The sequence below is a fragment of the Microchirus variegatus genome, assembly GCF_963457635.1.
Source record: "Microchirus variegatus genome assembly, chromosome: 1".
NCBI classification, from domain to species: Eukaryota; Metazoa; Chordata; class Actinopteri; order Pleuronectiformes; family Soleidae; genus Microchirus; species Microchirus variegatus.
In genome coordinates this window covers 16,182,526-16,209,901 of record NC_139802.1, presented here as the reverse complement: position 1 = coordinate 16,209,901, position 27,376 = coordinate 16,182,526, and the positions used below count along the sequence as shown (strand labels likewise).

Genomic DNA, 27,376 nt, shown 5'->3' with positions numbered 1-27,376 from the left:
GCCACATCATCGCAGAGGTTACTCTAGTGTACCCGCCTAGAAATGGTCAGACAACGACCAACAGTGACCAACAAGAGCGAGACCAAGTGAACTTTCTAAAACCCCCACCACATAGATTTGCCAGTTGCCATGTAAATGCGAAATCAATATACCAACAATCGACTGACACATTCAGAAATGGTGTTCTCCTGAAAATAACCCACGCTACTTCTCTGACCTGGAGATAGAGAAAATCATGTTTTGTGTCTGATCCGCTCCCTGAATCCAGGAGAAAACGACCCAAAAACAGGTTTTAGGATTCAGTTTCTGCCCAAATAATGCTCGCATCAGGACAAATATGGATACAAGTATGAATAAAAAGAAAAATCCCCCTTTTTTATTTAATTTTTTTACATCACAGCGACCCTTGCCCCCTGCCACTGTAACCGCGACCCATCCTCTGTCCTCTCACTGGAATGTGCTGTGGCACACACAACACAAATTAAGTGTCTGTCTGCAAAAGAGATGGGATCAAAATTCCTGGATGCTGCAGAGACAGGCTCAAAAATCCACAGTGGTTGTTGGTTGTCTACCCATTACAACCATTCCTTCATTCCATTTCACTCAGACTATAATAGGGAATTTGAGACATGGAGGAGATCTATGAACTACACCAGTAGCTTTGCCCGCAAACAGGTTCAAAAAGGCTGTGACAAGACTGAGTTTTACAGGAAATTTAACTTTCTACAATATTTAAAAATCTGAAATTATTTGAATTCAATACTTCAAACATATTTACAAATCATTTGACAAGTCTCTGTACTGCCCATCATACTTAATTTGATCTGGACATAGAAGATAACAGGAGGAGGATGTGGAACAGAAGTCTGTCTTGCCTCGTGAATTTCTACAGGATCACAGAAGTAGTTTGACACCTCTCTCGTAAATGAGGAACAGGTTTACTGTCAGACACAAAACAAAAATATATGGAGTTGGACTCTGTCCTGCGAAAACCATGGGTATGAAAAGGAAAATAAAGAAGTAAAAACGCTAAACTGCAGTGAACATAAATTAGATAAAGATAGAACAGAGAGACACAACAGCATCTTTGCCAGGGCAGTGAGGGCTAAGCCATATAACATGAATGAATTATGGTGGTTTTAACAGCTGTCTGCAATGCTTCGCTCCTCCTTGGCTCCCTCTCCCTGACAAAAGAAGCAAGGCAGCGCAACTTCAAAGCCAAGATTTGCAAGTCTAAGAAGCGGTTTGAGAGCTGGGAAAAGGTACAGAGGGAAGGCATTGTGTGGATCCGTGGTTGACAGAGGAGACGTTAAGAGGTTTATGCTTGACTAACATTGTTCCATAGTTCTCCTTCTGGTTTCTTCCAAGGAATCTTAGACATCTTAGGGCCTCAAAAGTTGCAGGAGCTGCAGATGCGGCAAGTGTTTGCACTATATGTAGAGAGATGACAAAAGGAATACTGTCTGAGCAGAGAGACGTTTGAAACCACATGGCGGGGGGATGAAGAGGTCGCCAGTCTAGAAACCTTGGAAGGACAGAGACCTTGGAAAAACCCCTCAAAACTTGCCCTGGGCTCACGAAGCCAGACAAGAGGAAAATGATTGGAACATGATGCGTGTGTATACTGTAGATTGCAAGTACATTTTACCAACTACTATATAGACAGAACACCCATCCTTACCTGTTTAAGGCAACATGACATTGTAACTTATCTCACTGGGAAAATGAGGGGAAAACACCCTCCAGTACATGATCAGGTCTTCACACTGTACAGTACAGTAAAAGACCAAAACATTAAGAACTACTCTGTATAAAGAAGTTGAAAACGTGGTATATCCTGGATCACAAAATGACTCGGCAAACAGTTACACATAGCATGACTGTAGCTGGAGTGCCTCTTAAATACCAGCGACTCGAGGGTGACTGCAGTTTAACTCAGACAGCATGAATGCAATTGATGTCTCCACTGGTTTGAAAATGCAAAGCACACAGTGCGACCTAGCACTTCACTACAGAGCGGTTTGCTTCATGACAACAAAACCACAACGGCTGTTAAATAAACAAACTTGCAGTATCGGTTACCCTTTAAAGCGACCTATAACAGAGTGGAAGTTTGTTTAATGAGAGTGAGACCCAGGAAATCATAGAACACAAATAACCACATTACTGTACATTCACATGTTTCTCCTGCTTACTACTTGAGTTGCAATAAAATATGTGAATGTGTGCTATTCTTAAACTTTATGCATAACTCTATGAACTCTCAAAATAATTAAAGTTTGGGTTGACCAATCTGAGCCAAACAGGGAGAGCAATACAGAGACCCCTGCACAAGAGTGAGCTCAAGCAAGACTCTGACGACCATTTTAAACCTCTGAACCTGTGGTGGTCAGTGGCAGCAGATGTGAAGCAGCATGGATCACCTTGATGTGAAAGTGGCTGTAGACGGAGTGTGATTATTAGACTGTGGTGAATTAATGCAAGGCTTCATTTATAGTAGTATAATTGCTTTAAAAATAAATAAATGTTTTGAAAATACACTTTCTTATGGACTTAAACGTGAGTCTTTCTTTACAGAGGGCAAACTGGACAGATTTCATTATTGGTTGGAAGGCTTTACTAAAACTCTTGATGGCTCTAACGCATTTGTTGGATGTATATATTTTAATTTGTTTTCATCATATATAATGTTTTTCGAAAAATGTCAGTTTGAAAACACAAAGGCCTTGGGTCTTGGGTACAGTACTACTATAATCTGTCGTTCCCACTGTTACCACGAAGCCAGAACTGCCACCAAGCTCAGTGCAATTCCTGTGGGATTGAGGATGACGCACCACGGTGCTGTCCATGGTGCTGAACTCTGGGCAGCACCAATTGGATGACAATGCTCAGTGATATCTTCAATCATCAAGAAAGAAACTCAATATGCACTTATTCAATCATGGGCTGTATAACAACTGTACGAGTCTTCTTAACCGTCTGTGAAATGGAAACAAAAGACAAAGCCGAAAACGTATAAGTTCTTTAAGGTTCATTTTTGGGAAGCTGTGGATGTGGGATGTTGGGAATTTTTTTTTTATTATGTTCACTGTTATTCTCTTCACCAGGGTACATGGTTTGTCAAATATTCTTGACTGTTATAGCGACCCTTTTTAGACTGCAGGTAGTAAAAAAATAGACGGTTATTTTGTGTGGGAAATTGTTTCCTCTGACAGATTTATTTTATTCCTTGAAAGGTGGGTAAGTATATTCATTATGTCAAAACTGAAGACATCTGCATCAGTGAGAGAGACGTCATTCTGTAACTGATGTCATGGTGAAATATGAATTGGTTAACTTCATAAGACTGGGGATTTTGATTTAATAAATCTGCTGTCACAAGGCATTGATTGCTATGTGGCTTGTTCTGAAGGCCAAACTGAGTTGCAAACTATTCAAGGCCAAGGGTTTGATTGAGAGGATGAAAACATATTTTTTAAACTGCTAACACGCTGGCATGTACAAAGAAAAACAAATATAACATTCTAGCAGCTTAGCTCTTGTCAACATGATAATTAAATTAATCTCAATTCAGGGGAAGAGCTTCCTCTGGGACAAACTACAAAGGGAGTGGAATTACTCAATGTACACACAGTCTTGACAGACCAATGGCTCATCATCAAATACACACTTCTGAGTCAAAAATAAAATCCCATGGCATGTCAATGAGTGAAAAAAGGAGGATGAGAGCAAGAATTAAGTGCTCAGGGGAAACAAAGAAGGTGGTGAAGGTGAAGATTGACTGTCTTCAAAGTTCTTTTCACAAAAATCACTCTGTGGACAAGGAGCTGTGGTGGAGAGCTGGGGGAACCTAGTACATTCTTTTAAAAAGTTTGGCTACAAGCCAAATGGTGGGTTGCAGAAAGATAGGAATGGCTCTCGAGAATATTGATGAGTCAGTGATTTCTGTTAATTTGGGGTTCAGAGCCTCATGAGACTGATTCTATTAATGACCAACCAAGCTTGCTCCCAAAAAACAGCTTCTTTGCTGTTTTTATGGCAGTTGGCATCTGTAAAGTTGCATTATCTCCTCCTTTTACCTTTACGCCTCACGTCTGTACTTTAACCACAACAATCACTGACAAATCAAGTTTAAAGCTTCCATTTAAATAATTAACTATAATCCTTGTCCTGCCAGCAGATGAGGAGCAGTGGTGGAAAGGAACAAAGGGGATTGGGTAGGTTCTACAATCTGCAGAGTCAACAAGCTTATCATTAGATCATTAAGATGCTAAAATGATAAGGATCGAAAAAAAGGAACTGTTTTATTTAACTATGATAGAAATTGTTTGAAAGTGAATTAACATTTTTGGGTAATGATCAAAATAAAGATTGCTGTGCAGAATGCTGTGTCTGGGCACTGATGCTACACAAAAGTAATTTTATTTTATACAGATTGTATTTAAAAACGGCACAGATTAGTCAGCAAAGTTGTATATATCCTGGAAGCATTACACGTTACACCTTTTTTATTGTCTTCCTTAATGTGACTAATTAAGCCCGATCAAGATCAAGTGATTACAGCAGCAGTAAAAGTTAGGCTGGTTTAATTAATTCATGATGGATAATGACTGTGAGATTGCTGCACTCGAGGCACGTTCATTCAAGTCAGTGGGAACACTTTGGTTCACTTCCTCCGCTGCACATGTGTTGAAGCCACTGTGCTTCTGGTGCATACGTCTGGGTATTAAGAGTGGCAAATTTCAAGATATTCAAGAGAGAAACACATTGTATGAGCTGAGTTTCAAGGTACAAATGGAAATGTATTCTCTTCCTCTTTCATGCTGCACGGACGATTTTCAGAAAAATACTAATAAGGTTTGGTGGATTATTAAATTAGTATTCACTCAATCAGTTAGTAAATGTTTCAGTATCATTAAATGCCTGAGTTTTTGCTACTTCATGGTAGCGCTCAGTCATTATTGTGTGTGTTATTAATCAATCAGTGAATAAGCCAGGGGGGTTTCGGACATTCTTAGGTGATGACCAAGCTGACCTTAAGTTTAGTATAATCTTTTTCCATTGCTTTACTCTTATTGTTGAGTTATTTGAGCTGTGCTGATGTGTTGCGTAGACATGAACCATAGAACCAGTGCGAGGAATGTGAATCCCACATAGCCAAATAAAGCTCTAACTGATGACTGTTGTTATTCTGCCAAGGAAGCCGTGATGATTATGATCCCCCGTCTCGGAGGACCAACTTTGCTTCTGACACATTGACTCACACACAATTTGTATCTTGTTGCCATAGACACAAAATGTTACAATAACCAGAACATGATACCTCCTCAGATTTGATCATTCAGCTGATAGATCTGACAGTTTTGACAGAATTTGTGCCTTAAGAAGCACTATGGTGAATCCAATGTTGTTTCAAGCAGGAATGCCTGGACAAGATAAAGTACAGGACACGATGAATCAACGTACTGTTTCACACTGACAGGCTATTGTTGATGACTCAGTCTGGTTTTTTCAGTGCATCAGTAGTGCTTGTGTGGCGTAACATACGCCACACAAGCAGCCAAAAACCATCATCAAAGGTTAAAGGCAACGTTTAATGAATGACCTGATGGCAGTCGGATCACCAGTGTTTAAACTCTCAACATCTTTTTAAGATTTCTTTAAACCTGAGATAATGTGAGTGTGAGTACACGTCTTCCTCTTGAATCAGATCGAATTCAGAGGATATGCAACAGGAAAATGTAGGTTTTCTCCAGAGATTAAACTGGACAGCAGTCCTTTTCACTGACTTCCTGTTCTCTGTCTGATCAGTCAATGCGTGGGTAAACCTGACTGGAACTAATATTCCCAAAGGGTCATTCTAATCTACTGCAGTAAAAGCCACAGTCTCTTGGATAAAGAGCACAAACAAACCACTTCACTTGAGGGCAGTGTTTCTTAAACAATGGTTCATGAAGCAACATGAAACACTACTTGAAAAATAACCTGATATATTTTAGGAAAAAACACTTGTTTTATTTATATACAGTGCTCATTTTAAACAATAAGGTGTAAAACGTCCTGTATTAGACTGACACAACAAAGCATCTGGGCAAATTCAAAGATCCGCCTTGCACATAAATGCAACACTTACAGACAAAAACATACACATATAAACAAGCACTTTCAGTACATTGATATCACACATGTTTTTTCCTCTCTCCTCCCTCATACACTCATACCAAATACCTCCCTGTCATGCATGCTTCCAACAGCTCGCCCAATTTGACCGCAAACTAATAGTCCTGGGCTGCTATCTCCAGCACATTACTCCTGGGAACCACACACACAAACACCAACACAACGCTGACGCACAGATGCACATGAACCAATACCACACACACGCACACGCCCATACCAACACGCAGAGTCACACATCTAGGATGGGAGGGGGCGGGCCCTATACTGTAGAAGCCTGTTGCTTCAGTAAATGATAATTTATTCAAATTGTGAATATTCCTTGTAGGCACTTAAAAAGTCCTTCCCAAATCCAGGGGGCTTTTTACACCCCTCTCCTTGCTAACCACACAAACCACAGGGATTTCCATCAGCCAGGCTGCATCCTGTACAGAGCAGCCAGAAATTTCAACCATTCACATCACACCACACCACACCACACCACACACTAGAGCCCTGAAAAACAGAAGGGTGAGGACAGCATCTGTGCGTGTGTACGCGTCGTACGTGTAAATTCTACTAATTAACAGCAAGAAGTGGCAGATTATCATCCTGGCAGTTTTAAAAAGACAATTTCAACCTCTTTTGTGTTAATCCATCTCTCCATTTATTGCTCTCCCTAGAGCAGAATGTGTGGGTTTATAAACTTCTTCACTTTGGCTGGTAAATGCTTGGGTGTGAAGGCATGCTGTGCTCAAGAGTAACTACTCTGAGAGGCCTGACAGACTCCAGGCCTGAGGAAATATTTTATCACAGTGTGTATATGTGGGTCTGGGGTGTGCACTGATGGCCGTGAATTTGATCATGGGTAAGATGACAGCAGGCTCTAAGGACGTGACTGCCTCAATCAGCCCTTTTAATGCATCTTACGGACATAATTGACAGCAGAAACAGGAAGGTAGAGAGGGTGGAAGAGAGACAGGCAGAAACAGAGAAGCAGTGAGAGGGAGTGTGACCTGAGCCAAGGTTCATGTTTCCCTGCAAAAACACTCTGTTTGAGTGTTCATCTGAGAGAAGTGACAGATATTCAGAGGTATGTCAACACTGTGGGAAGTATACACTGGTCAGACTGCTCAGGGTCGCACATATTAAGCACTACTCTCTTACACAGACACGCAAAAGTACACACAAGAGATTGTAGAATTTTAAGCATGCCTCCCTACTTTGGTTCAAGCTGCAAGAATGGGAGGCCTGTTCATGAAACAAGGAACCTTCATACCACACTCACACTTTCTGTCAATGTCCATGGACAGGCAATAATGAGATTAAGACTGGATTAAAGGATTTATGATCTACGATGTATTACAATAAAGCATGATTTACTTGTTACTTGTTCATCACGAGCAGAGAGAACCGGGGAAGGTGGGAGGAACAGAAAGATAGCAGCAGACACGTTTTTGGCTAAAGAGTCAAATAAGCCTGACTTCAAATGTTAAGCACATAGCAGCCCATGTACCCCCCTTGAAAGGCGTGTATAACTCTCCTATTGTAATTCCCTTATGCATTATTCTCCCATACTACATGTGTTTGTATAGTGTGTGCAGTATATGTGGAAAAGCCAGCTTGGACACACGATGTGTGTGTCCAACCAGAGCACGAGGACAGGATTCTGCATTGTTTTCTTAACAAGCCCAAAGCCTATTCCAGGCCACAGAGATCATAGGTGAAGAGTGTGACTGATGAACTGGGGAATATGGACATGGTTGTGAGGTATAGAGACAGATTAACCCTGGAGAGGGTGATGAAACTAAAAATGGCTTGGTGAGAGCTAGGAGGTGAGGAGGTAGCAACATTTGGTGAGGTACAAGGAAGGTGAAATGTACACAAAAACTGACTGAATCAAGAAGACAAGGGTTTGTGCTGGCTTTAGAATCTGATTAGGTCAGATGTGGAAAACGAGACATTAGGGGTAACCCAAGACCAGCATGTAATTAAAGGACAAACCAAGACAAAGCAGTATATGCAGGTGGATGCCAGCACCAGGACAAGCCAGACATGAAATAATGAGCTCAGCCAGAATTTTTGTGAATACCAGAACACATGACTATACTAGGGGGATAGAAAAGAGACAAGGACAGTGCTGGGACATTGTGTATGCTGTTGTTGGACAGTGTAAAAAAAAAAGAGGCACAAATGTCCCAGAACCATGTGTAAGGCCAGAGATTGTCCAGGTCTACTGATCTCATCGAGCTGATGGGGGTGAGGCATCAGGAATAAAGAAAGACCTGGAATGAGCTGATGACAAAGAAATGCTGCACGGTTGTTTTCTTAACTATTGCTTAGGGCAGGGGTGGGGAACCTTTTTCCTATCGAGGGTCGTTTCAATTTTTATAACATCCTTCGAGGGCCATACCAAATAACTGAACACGTATATTCCACTAACCTCTGCGATAAGTTGGCTGGAGCTGGCTTCAGCAGGGTGTCCTGTGTCACTGACAAGTCACCGTTTATTAAAACTGAGCAAAGGGGGGATGTGGTGCTGAGATTTAAGATCATCCTTGTTTTGCAGCTCAGTGATTTTATGTTGAAGGTTGTCAGCCAATTGAGCGGATTCTAAAGACTTAAACACATATGTTAATTTCCTGAAACATCTCACTAAATGACCACTGGAGCCTGGAAATCTCACCAGTATACTCAGATGTCGTAGCAGGTGTTTATGTTTGCAGATTAGGAAAATGCACTGCTTTTCTTATCTTATAATTCAACTCTCTGGCAGCTTTAATGCACCTTCACAAATTCTCATCTATTTATTATTATTTTTTTTTTAACAAACTCTGGTGAAGAGAAGAGATTTATCCTCATTCAAGATCTTTTCTGCAAATAAGATTCACTGACTTGCAGACCTTTAACAACTTTTCTTCTGAGTAACTGTAAGAGCCCACATCTACAGTACGTTTCTATTCTTGACTGAAGAAGAGTCAAAAGGACCACTACAATGCTGAATAATATTTTACAAAAAGAAATACTAACTCAGCAGAATACAGGAGATGATATGACAGGGTTTGGGGGTGAGGAGAGGACTGAGCAGTAGGAGATGTTATCTGTTCTAACTTCACAGCTTTGCTATAAAAAGTGTATTTATATGCAGTAACAGAAGCCTGACAGAGGCAAGTCTCAAGTGTATGATATTATACGAAAATTGGCAATAAAACTGAAAAATAAACAAGAGATCATGGGTTAAGAGAAAGGTTTTGCCTCAGAGGTGGAGAACAGGCACACGAAAACAAAGGAGGGGGGAAAAAGAGGTGCTTGGCAAAGTGGGGAGATCTGGGAAATGATGACCCGTGACGATCGTAGTTGTTTTAGACACTCCAAGGCATCATGGGACATTAGCAAAACAGCAGAGCCACTTTGGATTCCACCTAGAAACTGGTTTGTAAAAGCTACAAAAACACATTTGTGGACCAAGAAACCATTAAAGAAATACAACCCTTTCTCTTATCAGTGTCACTATTTTCATAACCTCAAAATGTAATTAAAAGTGCGTGCTACAATTTACTGAGGCGGACACATTGGCAGACATTTTATCATCAAGTTCAGCACGTTAGCGAAGTGTTTTTGGCAAAGTTGCACGAGTTCTTATTTATCTAGTTTCACAAATCACGGTCATCTTGAGAACACATATTTCATATACCACAAACACATAATGCAATAACATATGACAAAATCATCCTGGAATCACATTCTTCATCTATGATGATATTTGGCTCATTCGGACAATCTTTCTTCCAAAACATCCCCAAAAATACACAGGTCATTTTGACTTACTGCTAAAATGAGATGCGGTATTTGCTATGCCTATATGCCAGAATGCCACTATCCAAGTGTGTGTGTGTTTGTGTGTGCGTGCGTAAGTGGGAGTGAGGTAAGAGCAGAGATTAACCATGGTCGATGATTAATACAACTTGACTTACTGACTTACTGCGTGCAATTATGGCCATGTCTTTTCTCAAGCTTGACTATCTCACTCTCCGTGGAACACATGGGGGGGTTCTGAAACATGTGTGAAGCAAACACACATGCACATATGCCACAGATCGCCAGCCCACCCTCCATTCAACCTCAAAACCACAAAGGGTTAAATATAATCAATCTTCTCTAACAGTGCTGTCAGGGCACTGTCTGAGAGTGCTCCCAGAAACCCTGAGAAGGTGGCTGCACACACCGAGGACACCGTGTCTGATAAGAGTGCGTACGTTTGTGAGCCTGTGGACAGAATTTGAGTGTAGATTTTGTAAGTAATTCTTTACACATTGGTATAAGTGTGTGTGCATTTCACTTGTATGTAGACATCAGTGTGGAGCATTGTGCGTGTGAGTTTATGTAGGTACCATATGTTTCCGTGCTGCTTGTTACAATCCTCTGTCATGTTAACACACTACACATATATGCGGGTGTGTGTTTATGCCTGTGCATGTGTTCTATGCACATATATTAAGAATATAATTTACATGAATACATAGCAGAAAATAAAGCTGTGTGTGTTTAGTCACGCATAATCGTGTCGATCGACTCAAACCAAATTCAGCCGGAACCACAGGAATGAGAGCCATCATATATTTTCCATGCCATGGGCTACATAAGAGTTTGTGAGAGTGCGCTACCTGAGGGGACTTGTGCGATCTCCAGCTGTACTGGTGGCTGTGGAGGCTGGCCAGCAGCACATTCTCATCCGTGTCCACCTGGCCAAAACGCAGCGTTTCATGGGTGTCATTACAGATCACATAGTGGCTGTAGATCAGCTCCTCAGCTTCCGGGTTTCCATTCTGGGGAAAATAGAAAAAGAGTAGAGGATGTGGGTGGAGGAAGATGAAGAGAAAGAACATTATATGAGGAAAGTGAATGTAGAAAAGCTATTTTGGATATTTGGATGAAGAAAGAAACGAAAGAGAAGGGGGGCAGTAATGCAACATTAATGATGCCAAGTGCCATAAAACACCAAATACAAACAAATACTTACAGGTGTGTATGATTAAGGAGCCTGCATAACATACACTATACATGTGGTATGGGTATGCACACATATACAGGTATCAGCAACGTATTTGCTCTTCATATTAAAAATGGAGATCTTGGTAGTGCAGCTGTCAGCCAGTAGAAGAATGAAATGAATGATATCATCTGCTGGAGTAATAAAACCTCAGCAGGGGAGTGAATCATATCACAGTGTGACAGTTAAACAGGCTGAAGCAGCTTGGACTGGGCTTTGGGGCCAAACCGAACTTTTTCACATACTTATTTTTGCAGTTATGCCATATATCCGTTGTTTAGAGAGAGAGAGAGATAAGAATGCTAAAAGATTTCTGTTGGTAATTCCATTTCTTCATTAGTGTTGCGCTTGAAATAATGTGGGCATCTATGACTGCATTCCTGTTACTGAAAGTCACCAATATAATGTGGCTTGTTAGGAGAAAACTGTATGATCGTGTCTGGCCCACCTACAAAAACGGGTGAATGAGAAAGCCTCAGAGAAAACTCACATCATGTGAATTTTTCCCTCATACGTCAGCTTGCATGCATGAGAGAAAAGCTCACTGGCCCACTATAGAAAACACTGGTTCAAAAGCATCAGACTAGGATACAAGATGTCACATACAACATTTCAAAACAGCACATAGTGTGAATGTGAGAAATAAAGTGTGCATGAATGCAAGTGCATGTTTAAGTTTGACTTGACCTCTTTCCAAAAGCTCTTGGGACATGGGGATCTCTCCTGCACGAACCTCCTTCACTCCCGACACACATGACTGAGGCTCAGACAGCTTCCCAGTGACCACTCAACTATCCCAACAAAAAGGGCCCCCAGCCTGATGTATACTTCTAAATGGCAGGGGTGGGTGGATGGTTTGATGGTTAAAAGAGGCTGGCAGTAAAATCCTCGAGTTTGACTGCCAAGCACGTTCAGGGTCCAGAGGTTGTTGATGCTAGTGAAAACGGACGGTATAGTTTACACTATTAAAAACTTGATGATAGATGTGTGCGAGAGAGGTAGGGCACAAAATATAGATGGGACAGCTGTGACAATGGCTTGAAATTCATTTCCAGTTTTATAGTGGAACACAATCTCAGCTCCCTTCTGAATTCAACACTACGATTTACAAACTTCCTGCTGTCATCTTAAGATTCCGTTGCTAAGCCCACTCTTTGATGATATCGTCTTTCTGCACCAATTCATGAGGCAACATGATACACACGTCAGACAAAAGCTTCCTGCAGTAATCTTGATCACGCGGTGTTTATACTGTGACTTTAAATGGACAAATATTTGGACAAAGATATTTAGAGTCAACATGTATTCCTCGTTAAAGAGCAGAGGATGACACTTCATCGCTAGTCACAGCCCTTCTCGGACTAAAAGTATCCATTTCTCTAATCTTTCCAGATACGGTTGCTTTGGTTTTCATGGGATACCGAGGTTTGCATAGTAAAGTAACACAGACATAAACATGATAAGGTACTGTAAAATGTCTTCAAATGGAGTGTAAATAATGACACCCACACATGAGAAATATACATGAAACAAGACACCACGAAGGCAATGATGAAACTTGTAAAAAGAACAGAATAAAATGGCTAATCAGATCTAAAATTACCTATACATTCCTCCACAGATGACCCACATCTGCTCCAACCAGGAACATGATCTCTCTATCATTTTACTTGCAGTTTGAAAGGGAAGCAGAGAACCATTTAAGCATGGGAAGAACAGAAACAAAATAACAGGAGGAAAATTTCAGCCTGTGAGAAAGCAGTGTGTAAATACTACTGGGCTTTTGTGTGGCTTTCCACCAAAGCCACTTCCCTGGGGTTAGTAGCTGGAGGGGGGGGAAGGATCGAAAGTGGGTCTGGGGACCAAGAACTGAAAATGGAAGCATAGGCCCTGAGGTTAAAGTGGTGGGTGCTGAGGTTGTGGCCATATGGGGCTATTGAGTGCAAAGAGAACCAAAGAAAATATAAAACAAAATTATATTCTACACTAATTTGTCTTCCTTCTTCAAAACAAAAAAAACAAAACATAACATGCAAAGCAGAGTAGTAATTCTAACTTCTTTCAGTTTTACAAATAACAGCATAACTGAAGTTTAATGGTGAGGTGTTGTTTGAACGTTAGTGCTACAGTGAAAGCACTACAGTCGGTCAGGAGGAGTTTGGCTGCAAACTTAATTGTTATAATCGATGGAAGATATTCTTCTTAACGAGAAACCAAGAGGCATGTGAACTTATAGGGTCTCATATTATGACAATATGTGTATAAATTACAACCATATACACCAAATAGTGTCTTTTATTTCTATTTATTGTCATTCTTCTGAAAGTGCTCCAGCTGGTCTGGTTGTGGTGGTCTGGTATGACCATGCCTGGGTTGTAAGGCTTCAATTGTGTGGTAGTTGAGGATTCTTCTGCACGGTTGAATGCTGACCCTGCAGGCCACATCACAACCGGCCTGTCTGCCAGCCATGACACCAGGAAACATGAAAATCACTAACACAATTACACGTGTAGGGATACATCCTTCTGTTCCAGGAGGACAGAGCCTGTGAACATTTCTTATTACGTTTTCAATTAGGATCAAATGTTCTATGCATGCACGGTTTGTGCATGAGTGTCTGGAATGTAAGGCCCAATCAGATCAAAGATATGTTTTAGCTTAATGGTGCTGGCCTTCACAACCACCCCATACCACCAGACATTTGTGCTTAATTGCACCCATACAAGCTTCACCACATACAAGATCTTGTTTCAGTGAAAACCCCAAAAAGGGAAACAATATTTTCCACAAATTAAATGCTCACAACTTTCTTTAAAAAGGTTCAAATATTTAAGCCGAGCATTTCATAAAACCTAACCTTTCTCTAACCCTTATTGTAAAACTACCATAGCCACATGCAGCTTGACAAGTATGGTGTATTTTTCCCATGTGTTCAGCAAAGTGGTAAAGGCTGGTGGCAGATTTAAGCTTTTGGACAAACTTCTGGATGAGGCGGCAGCTGTGCAGGTACATCCAGAAAATGCCAGTGCATTCTAGTTCCCATGCCAGTGAATGTGTAGGTCCACCCATCTGAGTTCATGCCTGAGTGTCTGTTTTAGAGATAGCTTGTGTCCAAGTGAAGGGTGATATTCTGTGTTGATTTTTATGTGTGAGATTTGTATCACAAGGCAATGGACATTTACAGACTATTGTTAACTTAACCAATCATGCTGCACTTGCGTAAAAGCCCACCATGGGAAAATGGCATACACAACGTTTCCAAAACATTTTGGTTGTGCTTCAAAATGACCTTTCATGACAACACCACACATGCCCTGAAGTCTTATTTATGGCTAAATTAACCAGCAGAAATAGGGAATATTCACATGCTAAATGATGCAATGAAGGAGCTAAGGGTCAAGTATGACCCATCATCCAATATGGTCGGTTAAGAGCATTTGATGAGTCAGTGCCATTGAAGGAAAACAAAGGCATTAATCCTCCAGCCAGAGCAATCATTTTATAATAGATTTTCTACACAGCTTGTTTAATTTTATTTTACACAGGTAACAGAGCACAGCTGTTTCTAGAAAAACATCGGCTATTATTTCTCTCACCTGGCAGAGGACGTCTGAATGCATGTGAAACCATGAGAGTATAGCTCATATCTCCAGAGGCCAATATATGAGTCAGCACAGCCACAGCTGAACTGAGCACAGCCATGATAGGGCATACAAAACTAGAGAGGCCAGTGTGTGTATGTGTGTGTGTGTGTGTGTGTGTCTGTGTGCATGTATACGAGTGTGTTTATGAGTGCAGTAGACAAGTGGGTGGAGGACAAGGGGCCGGATGAAATCTTGGCAGGTGTAACCACTCAAGTTTACCGTGTTTTTATGGGCATCACATCACAGACAAATATCCTGGCTACCAGAGGCAGTGCTGAGAGCTGAGAACTGAGAGATGACGAGGACTATAGACGCCCAAGAACAGAGACACTGTAGTCTCTTAGTCAGAGTTTACAGCACAGTGAAAGGCAGGTCCATCCCGCATTACCTCTGGCATACAACCAAAACTACTCTCATAAAACCCACTTTGTTGTGAGTTTGTTTAGCTGATAGTCCATCAGGGACAAATGGTCATGTTTCAATATGTTTTCTAAATGTACGTACATTTCAAATGATTTCCTCTGCACATTTACTAGCCCATGCCTTCAAATACCAAACACTGATTCAAGAAACAGAGAAAATACCTTTTTCCTTCACATGTCTGAGTGTATCCTTGAAGCTTTTACTGTACTAAATGAATTGCAGAGTGTGTAAATGTAAAGTGTGTGGCTTTCTTAATAGACTGAATCTCTGCTCACCTGTTGCCAGCTGTGCAGGGCAGTGTCCACAGTGTGGATACTATACTGGCTGATATTAAGGAAAACTGGGTCCACAAACACATTCACGTCCAGTGTGGTGTTCTCCGGAGAAAAAGTAGCAGCAGCCTGGCCCTGAAATTAAACAAGAATCACATGTCAATGCCAACATTTAATATCTGCATAGACAATAAACACTAAATATGTATTTTTGCTCTACCTGCAGCACACAAGGCTGGAGAAGCTGAAGGTGTGTTACGTTTCGGTATTCAAGCAGCTTGCAGTCCAACTGTGTGGAAAAATTAACCTCCTGACAATGACATGGTCCACAGCTCCACTGCCGTAAGAAGACCCTCGGCTCCCGAGCACCGATCGCCATGAACTTCTGCTCCTGTGGTAACTTCCTGTCAGGCAGGAAGGGACGAAGTTGCCGTGATGGAACTGAAAGAGAGATCCATACTTAGTAGAGCAGGGCATTTTTGTACAAAAATACATATATCATACATGAATCCAAGCAATGCAGAGCTATGGGCTTTACAGAAAAGGTCAAACGATTAAATGCCCGTCACATGTGTTTTCATTGCGATCATTGACAATAACTGTCATGGTTGTCAGATGAACTAAGCCATTAATCATTAACTGCTATTACAGTAATCACAAATTTGAGGTCAATGAAAAGTGAGCATTTGCTCTATAATTTGTGACCACAACCCAGCCAAGTAACACGAGAAGGTAAAAATATGCTTATAAATACAAGAATATTAATCTACAATCCACAACTAAAATAATACTATTTATCCTCATAGGGTAGACTTTGTGACAGTGCACTCTGTATCCTACCTGTACCCAGTTTTTCTAGGTGATGGCAGAGGTGAACTTCCAGCTGTGCCAGTTGCAGCGACACGCCCATGGAGGAGACAAACCAAGGTGCAAAGCAGGAGTCCACGCGGGTGCAGGCTGCCAGTGCTATCGGAGAGACCAACTGATCACAGGGAACCTGGGAGCCACACTCGCTGTCCAAACTGGACGGGGAGAGAAAATACAGCAGACAGCTGGTAATATTTACACAAGAGGCATTTCTCTAATGCTGAAAGTGGAAAGACATAACGACATGGATATTAACTGAGGGAACAATACTAATGTGAAATTATTTCATATGGATATAATAACAGAGAAAATGAGTAACACAGGACTGCAATTCAGCATTTGACAGTTTCCGGTTATTGATTTTCTCAAACTTTTTTTATGTGACATCCAAACCACGGGCACAGCTGTGGAATAATGGCTCCCCTTATTAAAAAAAAAAAAAAAGTCTGATTGTTATTAGTAGCTGAATGCTTTTGTCTCTGGCCCAGCGAGTCACAAATTGTGTGGCATCTTTGTCAGAAACCTGAAGTAAGTCAAATGCTACAATTATTCTCCAGTGAAGGGGGGCCTCTGCGCTGTCCGAGTCTATGAGTTTAGGTACTTTATTTCTGACACAGTTTCCAGAAGAATCTCTCGGTAGACATTAATTGCATGTCATGGCTTATGATGTTGAATGGAAGGTAATTGAAGTGAATGACCATTTGCTCCGTAATTTGCTGCTACCATGATCCACTATAAAAACTCCAGCGGGAAACGCTCAAGACCTGAAAAATGCTGGTGTAGCAGAGTGCTCCTTAAAAAGATAAGCATCATATGTTGACAATTTTCATTACTTCCAGTTGGCAGGGAAGCCAAGTTATTTTTCTGGTGGAAACTAAAGTAAGGCAGATGAAACGAGTGACTAAGGAAAGGCGAATCAATTTTGATCAAAAAAGACAAATAATTTAAACATAAAGGAAATGTAGTGTTTGGAGTATGATTGTAATGAAGCACAGATGTATATTTAGCTTTACACTGTATCTGGTTCTGTAGAGGGTTTTTTTCTCTCCTGTTTCTTCTCTTACATGTTTTCTTATTCTTCCCTCTCTGTTCCTCTGGAGCTTTCCTTAGCCACACAGAATGTGGGCTTGGCAATTCCCTTCCACTAAAATTTTCCTAAATCCCACAAGGAAGTAAAAGGGAAGGGAGTAGATTAAAATGAGGAAAGAATAAGGGAAAAAAAGACTTAATTAAATAAATTAGTAAATGAAAGATGGGTGAAGCACAGAACAGAAGACGGAACAGAAAGCTGGGTGACACATTTGAGCGATGAAGAGAGGAAGCAGTGGTATTGAGAAGTGGGGAGTAAAAGCACATTCTTTGAAGTGTTAAGACGGCTTATAGCCCAGTCAAACCCACCCCAATCCAACCCAACCCGAACCAACCCAGTCCTGGCCTGGCTGGGGCAAACTAAAGAGGCTTTACTCCTCTTGCTTCCCGTGTGATTCTCCTCGATTAGATACACTCAAGGTAAGCAGGAAGGAATCCGGATGGGCCCTGACAGGCACTTGGTGTGCTGGGAAATCTCATTAGGCCAATCTGAATGCCTTCCAAGCCTGCTCCCTGCTCCTGCACACCAGATGTGGGGCGAGGGACACATTACTAGCTTTGTGCTCAGCGGCCTGGGTGCACTTTCTCTCTCTCTGCTTTCCCTCACATTGGACGGGATATGCACTATAGATCCAAACACATATTCATGTGTCGCTATACACGTGCATGCTCTTCAATATTCAAGGTCAGGCGCACAGACAGGAACTAAACACCAACAGAAATACCTACAGGCCTAGGTAAAGACCACAAGGTAACATATTAAATATCCCCTCACCTCTGCTCATCTCCTCCCTCTCCGTTATTATTGAGTACAATCCTCCACAGGTCTGAAGCCACCAGCTCTTTCTGTTGGTCAGTGAGGCTGAGGCTTGGGAGCTGCAGCTGGCAGGCACTGCTCTCTGACAGGCTGAAGTCCCGGTATGAAACAAAGGCTTGCTGGAGTTCATCCCAGTACTCAAGGCTGCATGGTACCTAGAGGGAAAGACATAATTACAATTGTTAAGTCAACCACAAACACCGTTTGAATATCGCACTGCTTACGGCCAGCAAACATATTATCATAAAAATTGTCCTTGAATTGAAAATAAATGCTCCCAATGGCAAATGACTGTCCTGTGTTGTCCTTAAGAAAGAGGTTGCTTGTCTGTTGCTGATTTTCTTGGGACGACATCATTAAAAATAACAGAGGATCCCAAATAGCAAAAATGATTTAATGTCATCCTTTACATAATAAAATAGAAACTTCTACCGAACCACTAAAGTGATCATTGGCGCTGTGGTGCTGTAACATTTCTGAATATCATGCTTCTTTGTGTAAAATTTGCTGCCAATATGATTCAGTTTTCGATCCATGATCTCACAATCCTTCCTTTCTTAAGCTGCTACTTTGCTCCATCCTATGACAACATATTACTAAACGTTTTACAGTAGATCCCCCACTTAGTCTCCTGTTCAGATGGACAGCAGAGGATATGTTTTTACTGTTGTATTCCTCAGTTGTTCCATCACTTCAAGTTAAGACTCAACTTGACTATTGTAACCTCCTCGGTGTAACCCAGATTACTCATCAAAGGATTATTGTAAGGCTTTGTTATTGCACAACAAGCACTACTTCAGTCCTAGTTACACATAAAGTATTAGGCAACTGCGACAGTCTGCTAATCATCAAGCAATGATACTAAAATGACCAGTTTTAAAACTCAGGGCATATCTGTCATGGAAAAGGATGGAGCAATGTATTTTAATGGGTTTTTTATAACCTTGACTTTTACTTCAAACACTTCAAACTCAAATTTCTCATCTAGTTGGAAAAAATGACACTTTTGCTGCAGACCACCAACGCAGACAGATGACAACTCCCCATACAGCCGCATGACTACAGCATAACTAAACACCCGGCAAATTTATGCTACGAGGCGGCCATTAACATTGAAGTCCCGAAGCCGTTTCTCACACTGAATAACAATCAGGTTATGCCAGTGTTCTCACATTATGTTCTGACTGCTCGGGCTCCATTGGTTCCTCTGAGATTAGCATAAAAGTGTCTGGTGCTCCTGTGTGAACTAAACCAGGTGCTCAGGTCCCCTCAACCAGCGGCAAAGCTCAGCTACTGATGGATCAGTAGTGGCAGGGTGTCTCTGGAGCACACCTGAAGGATGCCAGGCCGTGAGAGAGAGAGAGAGGAGGGAGAGAGAGTGTGTGTTCGTGTGTGTGCATGGCTGTAGGTGTGTGTGTGTGTGGTGAGTGACTGCATTTGGCGCTGCACATGTGTCTGTGACAGTCTAACAGTTAACCAGAGGCATGGGGCTTCCTGGACAATTACTAAAATCACGGAAGTAACAACAACCCATGCATATACAGTATGAGGGGAGCACTGTGAACAACCAGTGCAAGTATGTGTCCGTACATACGTGTACGGATGATGGACCTGCTGGTTGAAGTAACTGTGGCTTACATCATGTACATAATGTCACATGGGTTTTCCTGGAATCAGCTTCTCATAATTGTACCTGACAGAGTTGTGCACCCGCAACCCCCACCACTGAGCCACTGAAGAGGAAATCTCCACAGAGCGTACCCGAAACCTGGACTGCTAAAACCAAAGTTTTTTTTTCCCTCCACCTGTGATATTCTATACATATGACAGCATACAGAAATGAATATGTGAGGTACGTATATGGTGCAGTGGAATACATTTGCATGGTTGAATTTGCGTCATGCTCCCTCCCTGAAATGTGCTCCTAGCCTTGGAGGAGAGCAGACATGAAATCAATAACCAGTTCATCAAATGTTGTAGGGATTATGGAAAAAGAAGAGAAAAAAAAGAAGATTGAAATGAATGTTTCAGCTATACTGAGCTGGACGTCTGGCACTGGTGTTAGGGAGGAGAAGGGACATGTATATATGTCAGATGTATTGTTTATAAGTGTGAGAGGATGACTGTGTGTAATTTGCACGTATGAAAGACAATACGCATGTATACATATGTGTATACACAGGTATGCTTATGCATGTGAATGCACGATACAGTCTGGGCAGTGTCAGTTTCCGCTGCTTGATTGTGTGTGTACCTTATCTGATAAACAACCTGTAACCATGAATAGCTGACATTCCCTTGGCTGGACGGGCCCGAACTGAGCTTTCCTTACACACTCAGCACAGCAGGCCTGGCACGAAGAAGCCTGGATAAAATATTAGCTGAAATATCCAAATTTATGAGTCAAGGTTCAATTTTTGAAGGTGGTTCAGATTCAAAACAGAGTTGAATATTCACAAATAAAACTGCTTACAAATGTATGTACTAGGTTGGGCGATATATATGTATAACTACTTGATATCGATAATTATTCATAATTTTTCATGACTTATTGAAACTTGTTCATACAACCAAACCTGCTTCATCTATTTTTCTAGCAGTTTTTTATATTTTTACGAAGTTGAATAGTTCATCGAATGTCCTATCAAACTTTTTTTATATTGATATCTCAGAAGTGTCTATCGTGATATATATCATTATCGTAATATGTACATTCAAGCAAATAAGAGGCATAGTCAGTGCACAAACCAAATTCTATGCATAATTGCTGCAATAATTAATCAATTAGTCAATTATTAATCGATGAATGAATCACCAACCATTTTGATAAAAGATTAATCATTTTGAGTGTTTGTCTCTCTTTTTTAAATTTTTTTATAATTAAAACCAGCTTTTTAGCTTCTTAAATGTGAATATTTTCAGGTTCCTTTGCGCCACATAAAGAAATCCTGAAAACGGAATCATTGCGGTTCGGTCAAGACTTTTGAGAAAATCATAATTTTAGGGTTTGGGAAAAATTGATAAACATTTTTCAACATTTTATGGACTGAAACAACTAATCAATGAAGACAGAATAATGAACAGACTAATTGATGAAAACAATCAAGTATTGCAGCCCTACAATCTGCTAAAGCTAAGCTATATGTTATGTGATGTTGTGAGGGGGTAGTTGTAAATAAACCTGAGCTTCAATTCCCACACTTTTGGGTTTACTAGTAAGGATTTAGAAGTTTTGGTCTTTGTATATTTTTTTGACTATTGAACATGAACCAAATTACATATCATTCAATCATTATGTTTACTTAACTGGTCCTACCTGACCAATTATGGTCTCCAGAAAATATTACGTAAAAAGGCAGGAAAACTAAAGCAAACACTCGCCATTTAGAAATGATTTCAATTTCCATGATGAGCCCAGGTGTGATCACTGCTGAAGGTCAAATATGTCTTTGCAACTGAAGACTCCCTGAGCTCCCTGTGAGGCTGTGGCGCTCGACATCCACAGCCTTGTCTGCCATGACTTTTATTAACAAAATCAACACTGCCATTAGGCCTTCTGTTGTTTCACTGATGCTTATATGTCTAAAAATCCCAACGCTATCAACTTCTTATCAGCCAGCAGACAAATTGAATTGACATCAGCTTGAGCAAATGTTTATTCAGGAGATGTAATGAAATTGCTCTGAAAATGATTCCTGCAGTGCTGTCTCAGATGGGCTAATATACGTTAACATTAATCAGTGTGGAAAATGGAAAAGAATAGGCCTGTGCTGAGATTGTTGCGCTCATCCTTTTTTTTTTTTTACGTTTCCCATGTAACGCCAAAGTTTTAAAGAGGGACTGGAATTTTGGTGAGTGAGGTGTAAGAACTCAAGATCAAATTAACCACATGGACAGTCTTTTATTTTTATAGTGCATTAGCTGTGACTAATGCAGGTCTGCTTGAGCGCTGTTCCAATAAAATAATAGTTTTCTTGGCTAAAATACCCCGTTACTCTTTCTGCTTCACTGTGTCGCACTAAAGCGAAATAAACCACTGACACCCCTCTGTTTCCAACTCACAACAAAAGGTTGTGTATTTCTGCTAATTGGAGAAAAAGATGAAGGTGGACCAATGTTTCTCATAATAACAACAATGACAGAAACAACAGCTGTAGCAGTGGTTTTGGCTGAAGGTTGCTGGTTCATCTCAGGCCACAGAGCTTTTATGGTATGGGTTGCAGGCCAGCAAGGCTATGATGGCAGTACAGGACCCCGCTGAGACATGAAAGGCTATCCCGCAGTGCCATGCACAAAGGCAACAGCAGGGGACCAGATGGTGTGATGTTTGTCTGTAAAAGTCGGGGAAATTTGGGCAACTGCCTCGAAAAGCAAGTGATTGATGTAATTTAAACATCTGTATGTTAAGAAAAGCTTGCATGAGCACAAAGGAAATGTGAAAATGCATAAAAACACAATGTGTTTGACGTGATTTAGTATATGCTGAGGTTGAACTCAAGTTGTTGTTTTCTATTTTACATTCTGTATCCACATAGCTCCTGTGTTTACTCCCTGCTTCTCAGACTCAAGAACCCCACAGAGAGGCTGAAGGAGGGGAAGACGAACGAGAGAGGAGACGGAAAAAAGAGTAGAAGGACACCTGCTTATGATTCAGAGAATTGGACCACACTGCGGTAAGAAGGTGAGAATGAGTCACCTTCCTCTCTCCTTCTATCCCTTCATCACTTGGGCCCTCTGCAGGTGAGAACCTGAGGGTGCTTCGTCAGAAATCTGTCACTTTTTAGTTCCCCTCACATCACTCTGGCGCTCCCATTGTACTGGATGTAAAAATAATGCAGGCACCAATTTGACTTAGAGTAATGGTAGGATGTTTGAATTCCCCCTCTGAGATGCTGGAACCAGTTGGGAAACCACAACTATTTAAATGCAGGAAATCTTGATTTTATAAAATGTTAATATGATATACTCTGGGGACAGGCAAACCCTCCACTCCCCCCTTCATCTAGTCAGCGCGCTCGCTGAAGAGAGGGAGCAAAAGGGGGGGGGGAGTGGAGAGCAGGAGGAGCAGAGAGAGTGAAAGACGAAAATGTGTGGTAAAAAAAGTAAAACTTTTATTTCTTTTCATCTACAATCTTGTTCCACCCTCCACCTGCTGACAAATAGGGAAAAACATCATGAGCTAATGGTTGCAAATGACAACAAAGCTCATTACTAAATATCACACTCTTTTCTTGTCATTTTTTTCCTCCTTTCTCTATGCCTCTAACTTTCCATTTTTCAAAATCTATCAGCCTCCATCTCTGCATGGCCGCATGGTAATTTTAGAGGCCTGAGAAATTATGTCTGCTGTTCTGTTCCATTCCCTTCTCTCTCTCTCTCTCTCTCTCTCTCTCTCTCTCTCTCTCTCTCTCTGAACAGTCTTCAATGTAAAGTAAATGAAATTCCTTTGGAACACAAACTTTGCCATTACTAGTTTTTTGGATTTTTTTGTTGGTATGGCAGCATTACGACATTCAGGTCTTGTGAGAAATAACAACAAAACGAATGTGTTGGCTGCGTCTTTTGAAGTTTTGTAGAAAGGCTCACAGAGGCCGACATCAATTAAATCTGGAATCACATTGACTTGTGGCTGATGACCAAGAGGTCCGGTTAAAATAACCCACGCAAATCCACTCCCCATGTCTGACACACAACTGGCTTAATTCTATGTGAATGTTTGGACTAAAATATGAGGTAAGTCGAACTGTGTAATATATCCGTAAATGGATCCAATGTCTTATAATGACTTTACAATCACTTCTTTCAAAAAGCCCATGATACACGACACTGTTTTTAGCAGTGTTGACAAAATGCATCAGAGAAGCTTTCAACAATGGATTTAAACAGCTAACATATACACTTTGTAAGTGATGTTTTTCATTAATTTCATCAACAGTACCTTAGTTAAACATACCCAGTGCTGTAGCTGCCAACATTTCCCATGCTCGACGAATAGTATTTGCTGTGGTACCTATCCAGAATGTATATTTATATTTATATGGATGTCACAAACACACAGGCAACAGAACTAGGAGACTTCCTCCCGACGTACTCACACATGGCCTGTGCACGGTACGAGCTGCATTTCTCTTTGAATTGGATCTTAACTAATGTCGTACAACTGTTTTGACAATTCTCTTGTGCAACTCTCAGCTGCATGTTTTCACCACTTCCCCTGCTGAAGTCCCATCACCTGATTCCTTTTAACAGACTCATCAAAAGAGAAAGGACCATGCCAGATGACAGGAGGAGTGGAGTGAAAGATGTGGAAACCACATGTTCATCAGCCACTGCTTCCACATCTCCTGCTGTGTAATACACTCTCATGCAGATAAGAATGTGTCTGTCGCTGGGGGCAGACACATTCACACACACACACCCTACTGTATATAAATGACCATCTTCTTACTTCCAGTCTGCCTTGCTGTCAATCTACTCCCATTAAACAACCTCTCCCTATCAACTGTGTCTGTCGCTGCTTCTTCCCGCAGCCTTATACATACCAGCTCTATCTGTTCCCTGCTGTAACTCAATATGCAGCCAATCAGCGACAAGATTTGGTGTTTCACTCATTACAGTCTTAACAGCTGTGGGCCCTCACTGGGAACACCGGCATCTGCAGAACCTTCCAATATCTTGCCTCTCCTGGGCCGGCACACATAAACAGACCGAAGAAAACATCTGCACTGTAGGTGAAATGATTGTGGGAGTCCAGGAAAGAATATGAGAGATAAAGGGAGGATATGGAAAGATGAGAAACTTCTGCTGCAGATGGAAGAAAGAAGCTGAGAAAAAAGAGGGGAAAAAAAGAAGCCAACCCTGAGGCGTACAAATGTAATTAAAAAGTCCTTAAAAAGGGCTGAGATGTAGTAAAGCCTGTAATTGAGATGGATTTCAGGATAATAACATTAACCTTTAATAAACACTACTTTTCATAAGAAATGAGCCATATTTTAGAAAACTCTGTTGGGATATTCCTTTGTTACAGTAAATATTTTCATTTGTTTATTTAAAATTAATGACTTATTGTGATTATAATGATGCAACATCTGTGAAATAATGATGTCTGTTCATTTTTTTTAACCCATCCTTAGTAAAGTTGCATGTTGCAGCTGACTATACCTCACCTTACACTTCAGTTCACATCAGAACTCAAAAGATGTTTAGTTTGTCCATAATGGACAAAAAACACAGTGGTCCAAAATGGGAGCTTCGTAGAACTGACCTGGCTCGTGATAAAATATGAAAAGCTCATTCTGGGATAATGAAAAAAAAAAGTTCATACAACTTGATGATTGTATACGTAGAAAAAAATGAAGATTATTTTTATAATTTTACACACTGCACCTTTAAAGCTACAATAACAATTTAAACAATATCAGAATAAAAATAACTTTACACAACAATGCATTTGTTGAGAACATGAATGAGTTTAACTCAAGCAAAAAGATAAGAATCCTGGGGAGGATGCAGAAGAACGTGATTTGGGACCTGGTTTTCCTTTGCGCATGAAAAGCTGGACAGAAAGGCAGGAGAAAGAAAGGCAGGGGATGAGTGATAGGAGGAAAAGTGGGATGTCCTCTCCCCCAGTGAGGCCCTGAAGACTCGGTAGCTGCTACAGCCTGCCAAAATATAACCTCATCTGGGATGGAGACACCTGGCTATTCACACCAGAGCAGGCAAAATGACTTCCACAGCTGCCTAATCATGTATTACATGTTTGGAGGAACAGCAGGGGTCTCTGTCATTCAATAACATGTAGGGTATGGGAGTTCTCATGACTCATGTCATGGGAACCATTATGGAACATCGCCCAGTTCCAAGACAGTTTATTTCTCTTTCATTGCAGGTGATGTTAGGCAGGGAGCAGTGAGTGAGATGAGTGCAGTCTCTTTTCTTTTTAGTCTCAGTCAGATACAGGATTCGCGTAGCTTAAAACTATATTGAATAACTATTAAATATTAACAAATGTTTGTTTCAAACCCTTTTCAAATATGTTTACACAATCCTGATCAAGCCTACCAGCTCTACATAACTCTCTCTGTGTTAATCACTATAGCACAGTTTAAATCTTGTGTCGCCCGGCAACATTCTTGTGCTGCACACAGGAAGTGATTTGTTCTATGTCCAGACAGACCGAGGCAACAGCAACATTGCTCTAAAGCGAAACAACTGCGCACATGCTGCAGCGCCAACAAAATGTCTCAGAAGAGAAATGTAGTGCTTCATAAAACCTAGAAAAATCAGTAGTTTGACCACAAGTTACGCACTGCAGCTTTAACACATGACTAGTCTTTGCTTTTACATACTGGGAATATAACGTTTCACAATTTGCCCTACCTGCAGGACATCCCCCAGGTCAGCTGTGCTGATCTCAGGGTCTTCTGTGGTGTTGAAAGGCACAGGAGTGATCCTGACGTAAGTAAGGACACGGGGTTCAGGGTATCTCCACAGCATCACGCCAGGGCTGTCTTCTGTTTCGCTGTAGAACACCACCTCATGGGGTCCTGGCAATCTCTGGGATGCTGCAAGGAATTAACAATGGGATAAGAATAGCTTCACTTTAATCTGTCAAACTAAAACTGTGTTTTAAAAGGAGTCGGAACAATTCAAGAGAAAATACAGATGAAAAACATGTAAAGATATTGGACAATATATAAAAGACATGAGGATGAAACTAACTGAAACAAAGAAAAGAGGAGAAGATGAAACATGATCATGGACCAGACCAAATAAAACAAAGTGCAACGGGGAAGCAGAGTTTGAACTGGAAGGAATTTGGATGGATTTAATATTTTAATGTACAGCAGAGGGCTGCTTCTATCAAGTCATTTTAAAACATTTCCCGGAAGACTTCTGTAACAAAGAGCCTGTTTAAGAACTTAACTGGCTTACTGGAGTATTTTTAATCCATGTGGTAGACAGACACAAACAGGTTTACAATGGGATGAAGACTCGTAGGAAATTTAAATACATCTTTTCAATAAAATCATATATTTATGATAATTTCTACTATGGA

The 27,376-nt window shown here is 41.0% G+C and overlaps 1 protein-coding gene across 1 annotated transcript in view; it reads right to left on the bottom strand.

The window, feature by feature from the left end:
* Positions 1 to 27,376, bottom strand: part of vps13b (vacuolar protein sorting 13 homolog B) — a 297,430-nt gene that overhangs the window by 38,607 nt on the left and 231,447 nt on the right. The window contains exons 41-46 of the mRNA XM_083910541.1: positions 26,698 to 26,882; positions 18,277 to 18,473; positions 16,386 to 16,567; positions 15,766 to 15,986; positions 15,549 to 15,680; positions 10,821 to 10,982 (exon numbers count right to left, since the gene is read on the bottom strand). Coding sequence (XP_083766667.1) covers positions 10,821 to 10,982; positions 15,549 to 15,680; positions 15,766 to 15,986; positions 16,386 to 16,567; positions 18,277 to 18,473; positions 26,698 to 26,882 — 1,079 coding nt within the window. The remainder of the gene's footprint in view (positions 1 to 10,820; positions 10,983 to 15,548; positions 15,681 to 15,765; positions 15,987 to 16,385; positions 16,568 to 18,276; positions 18,474 to 26,697; positions 26,883 to 27,376) is intronic.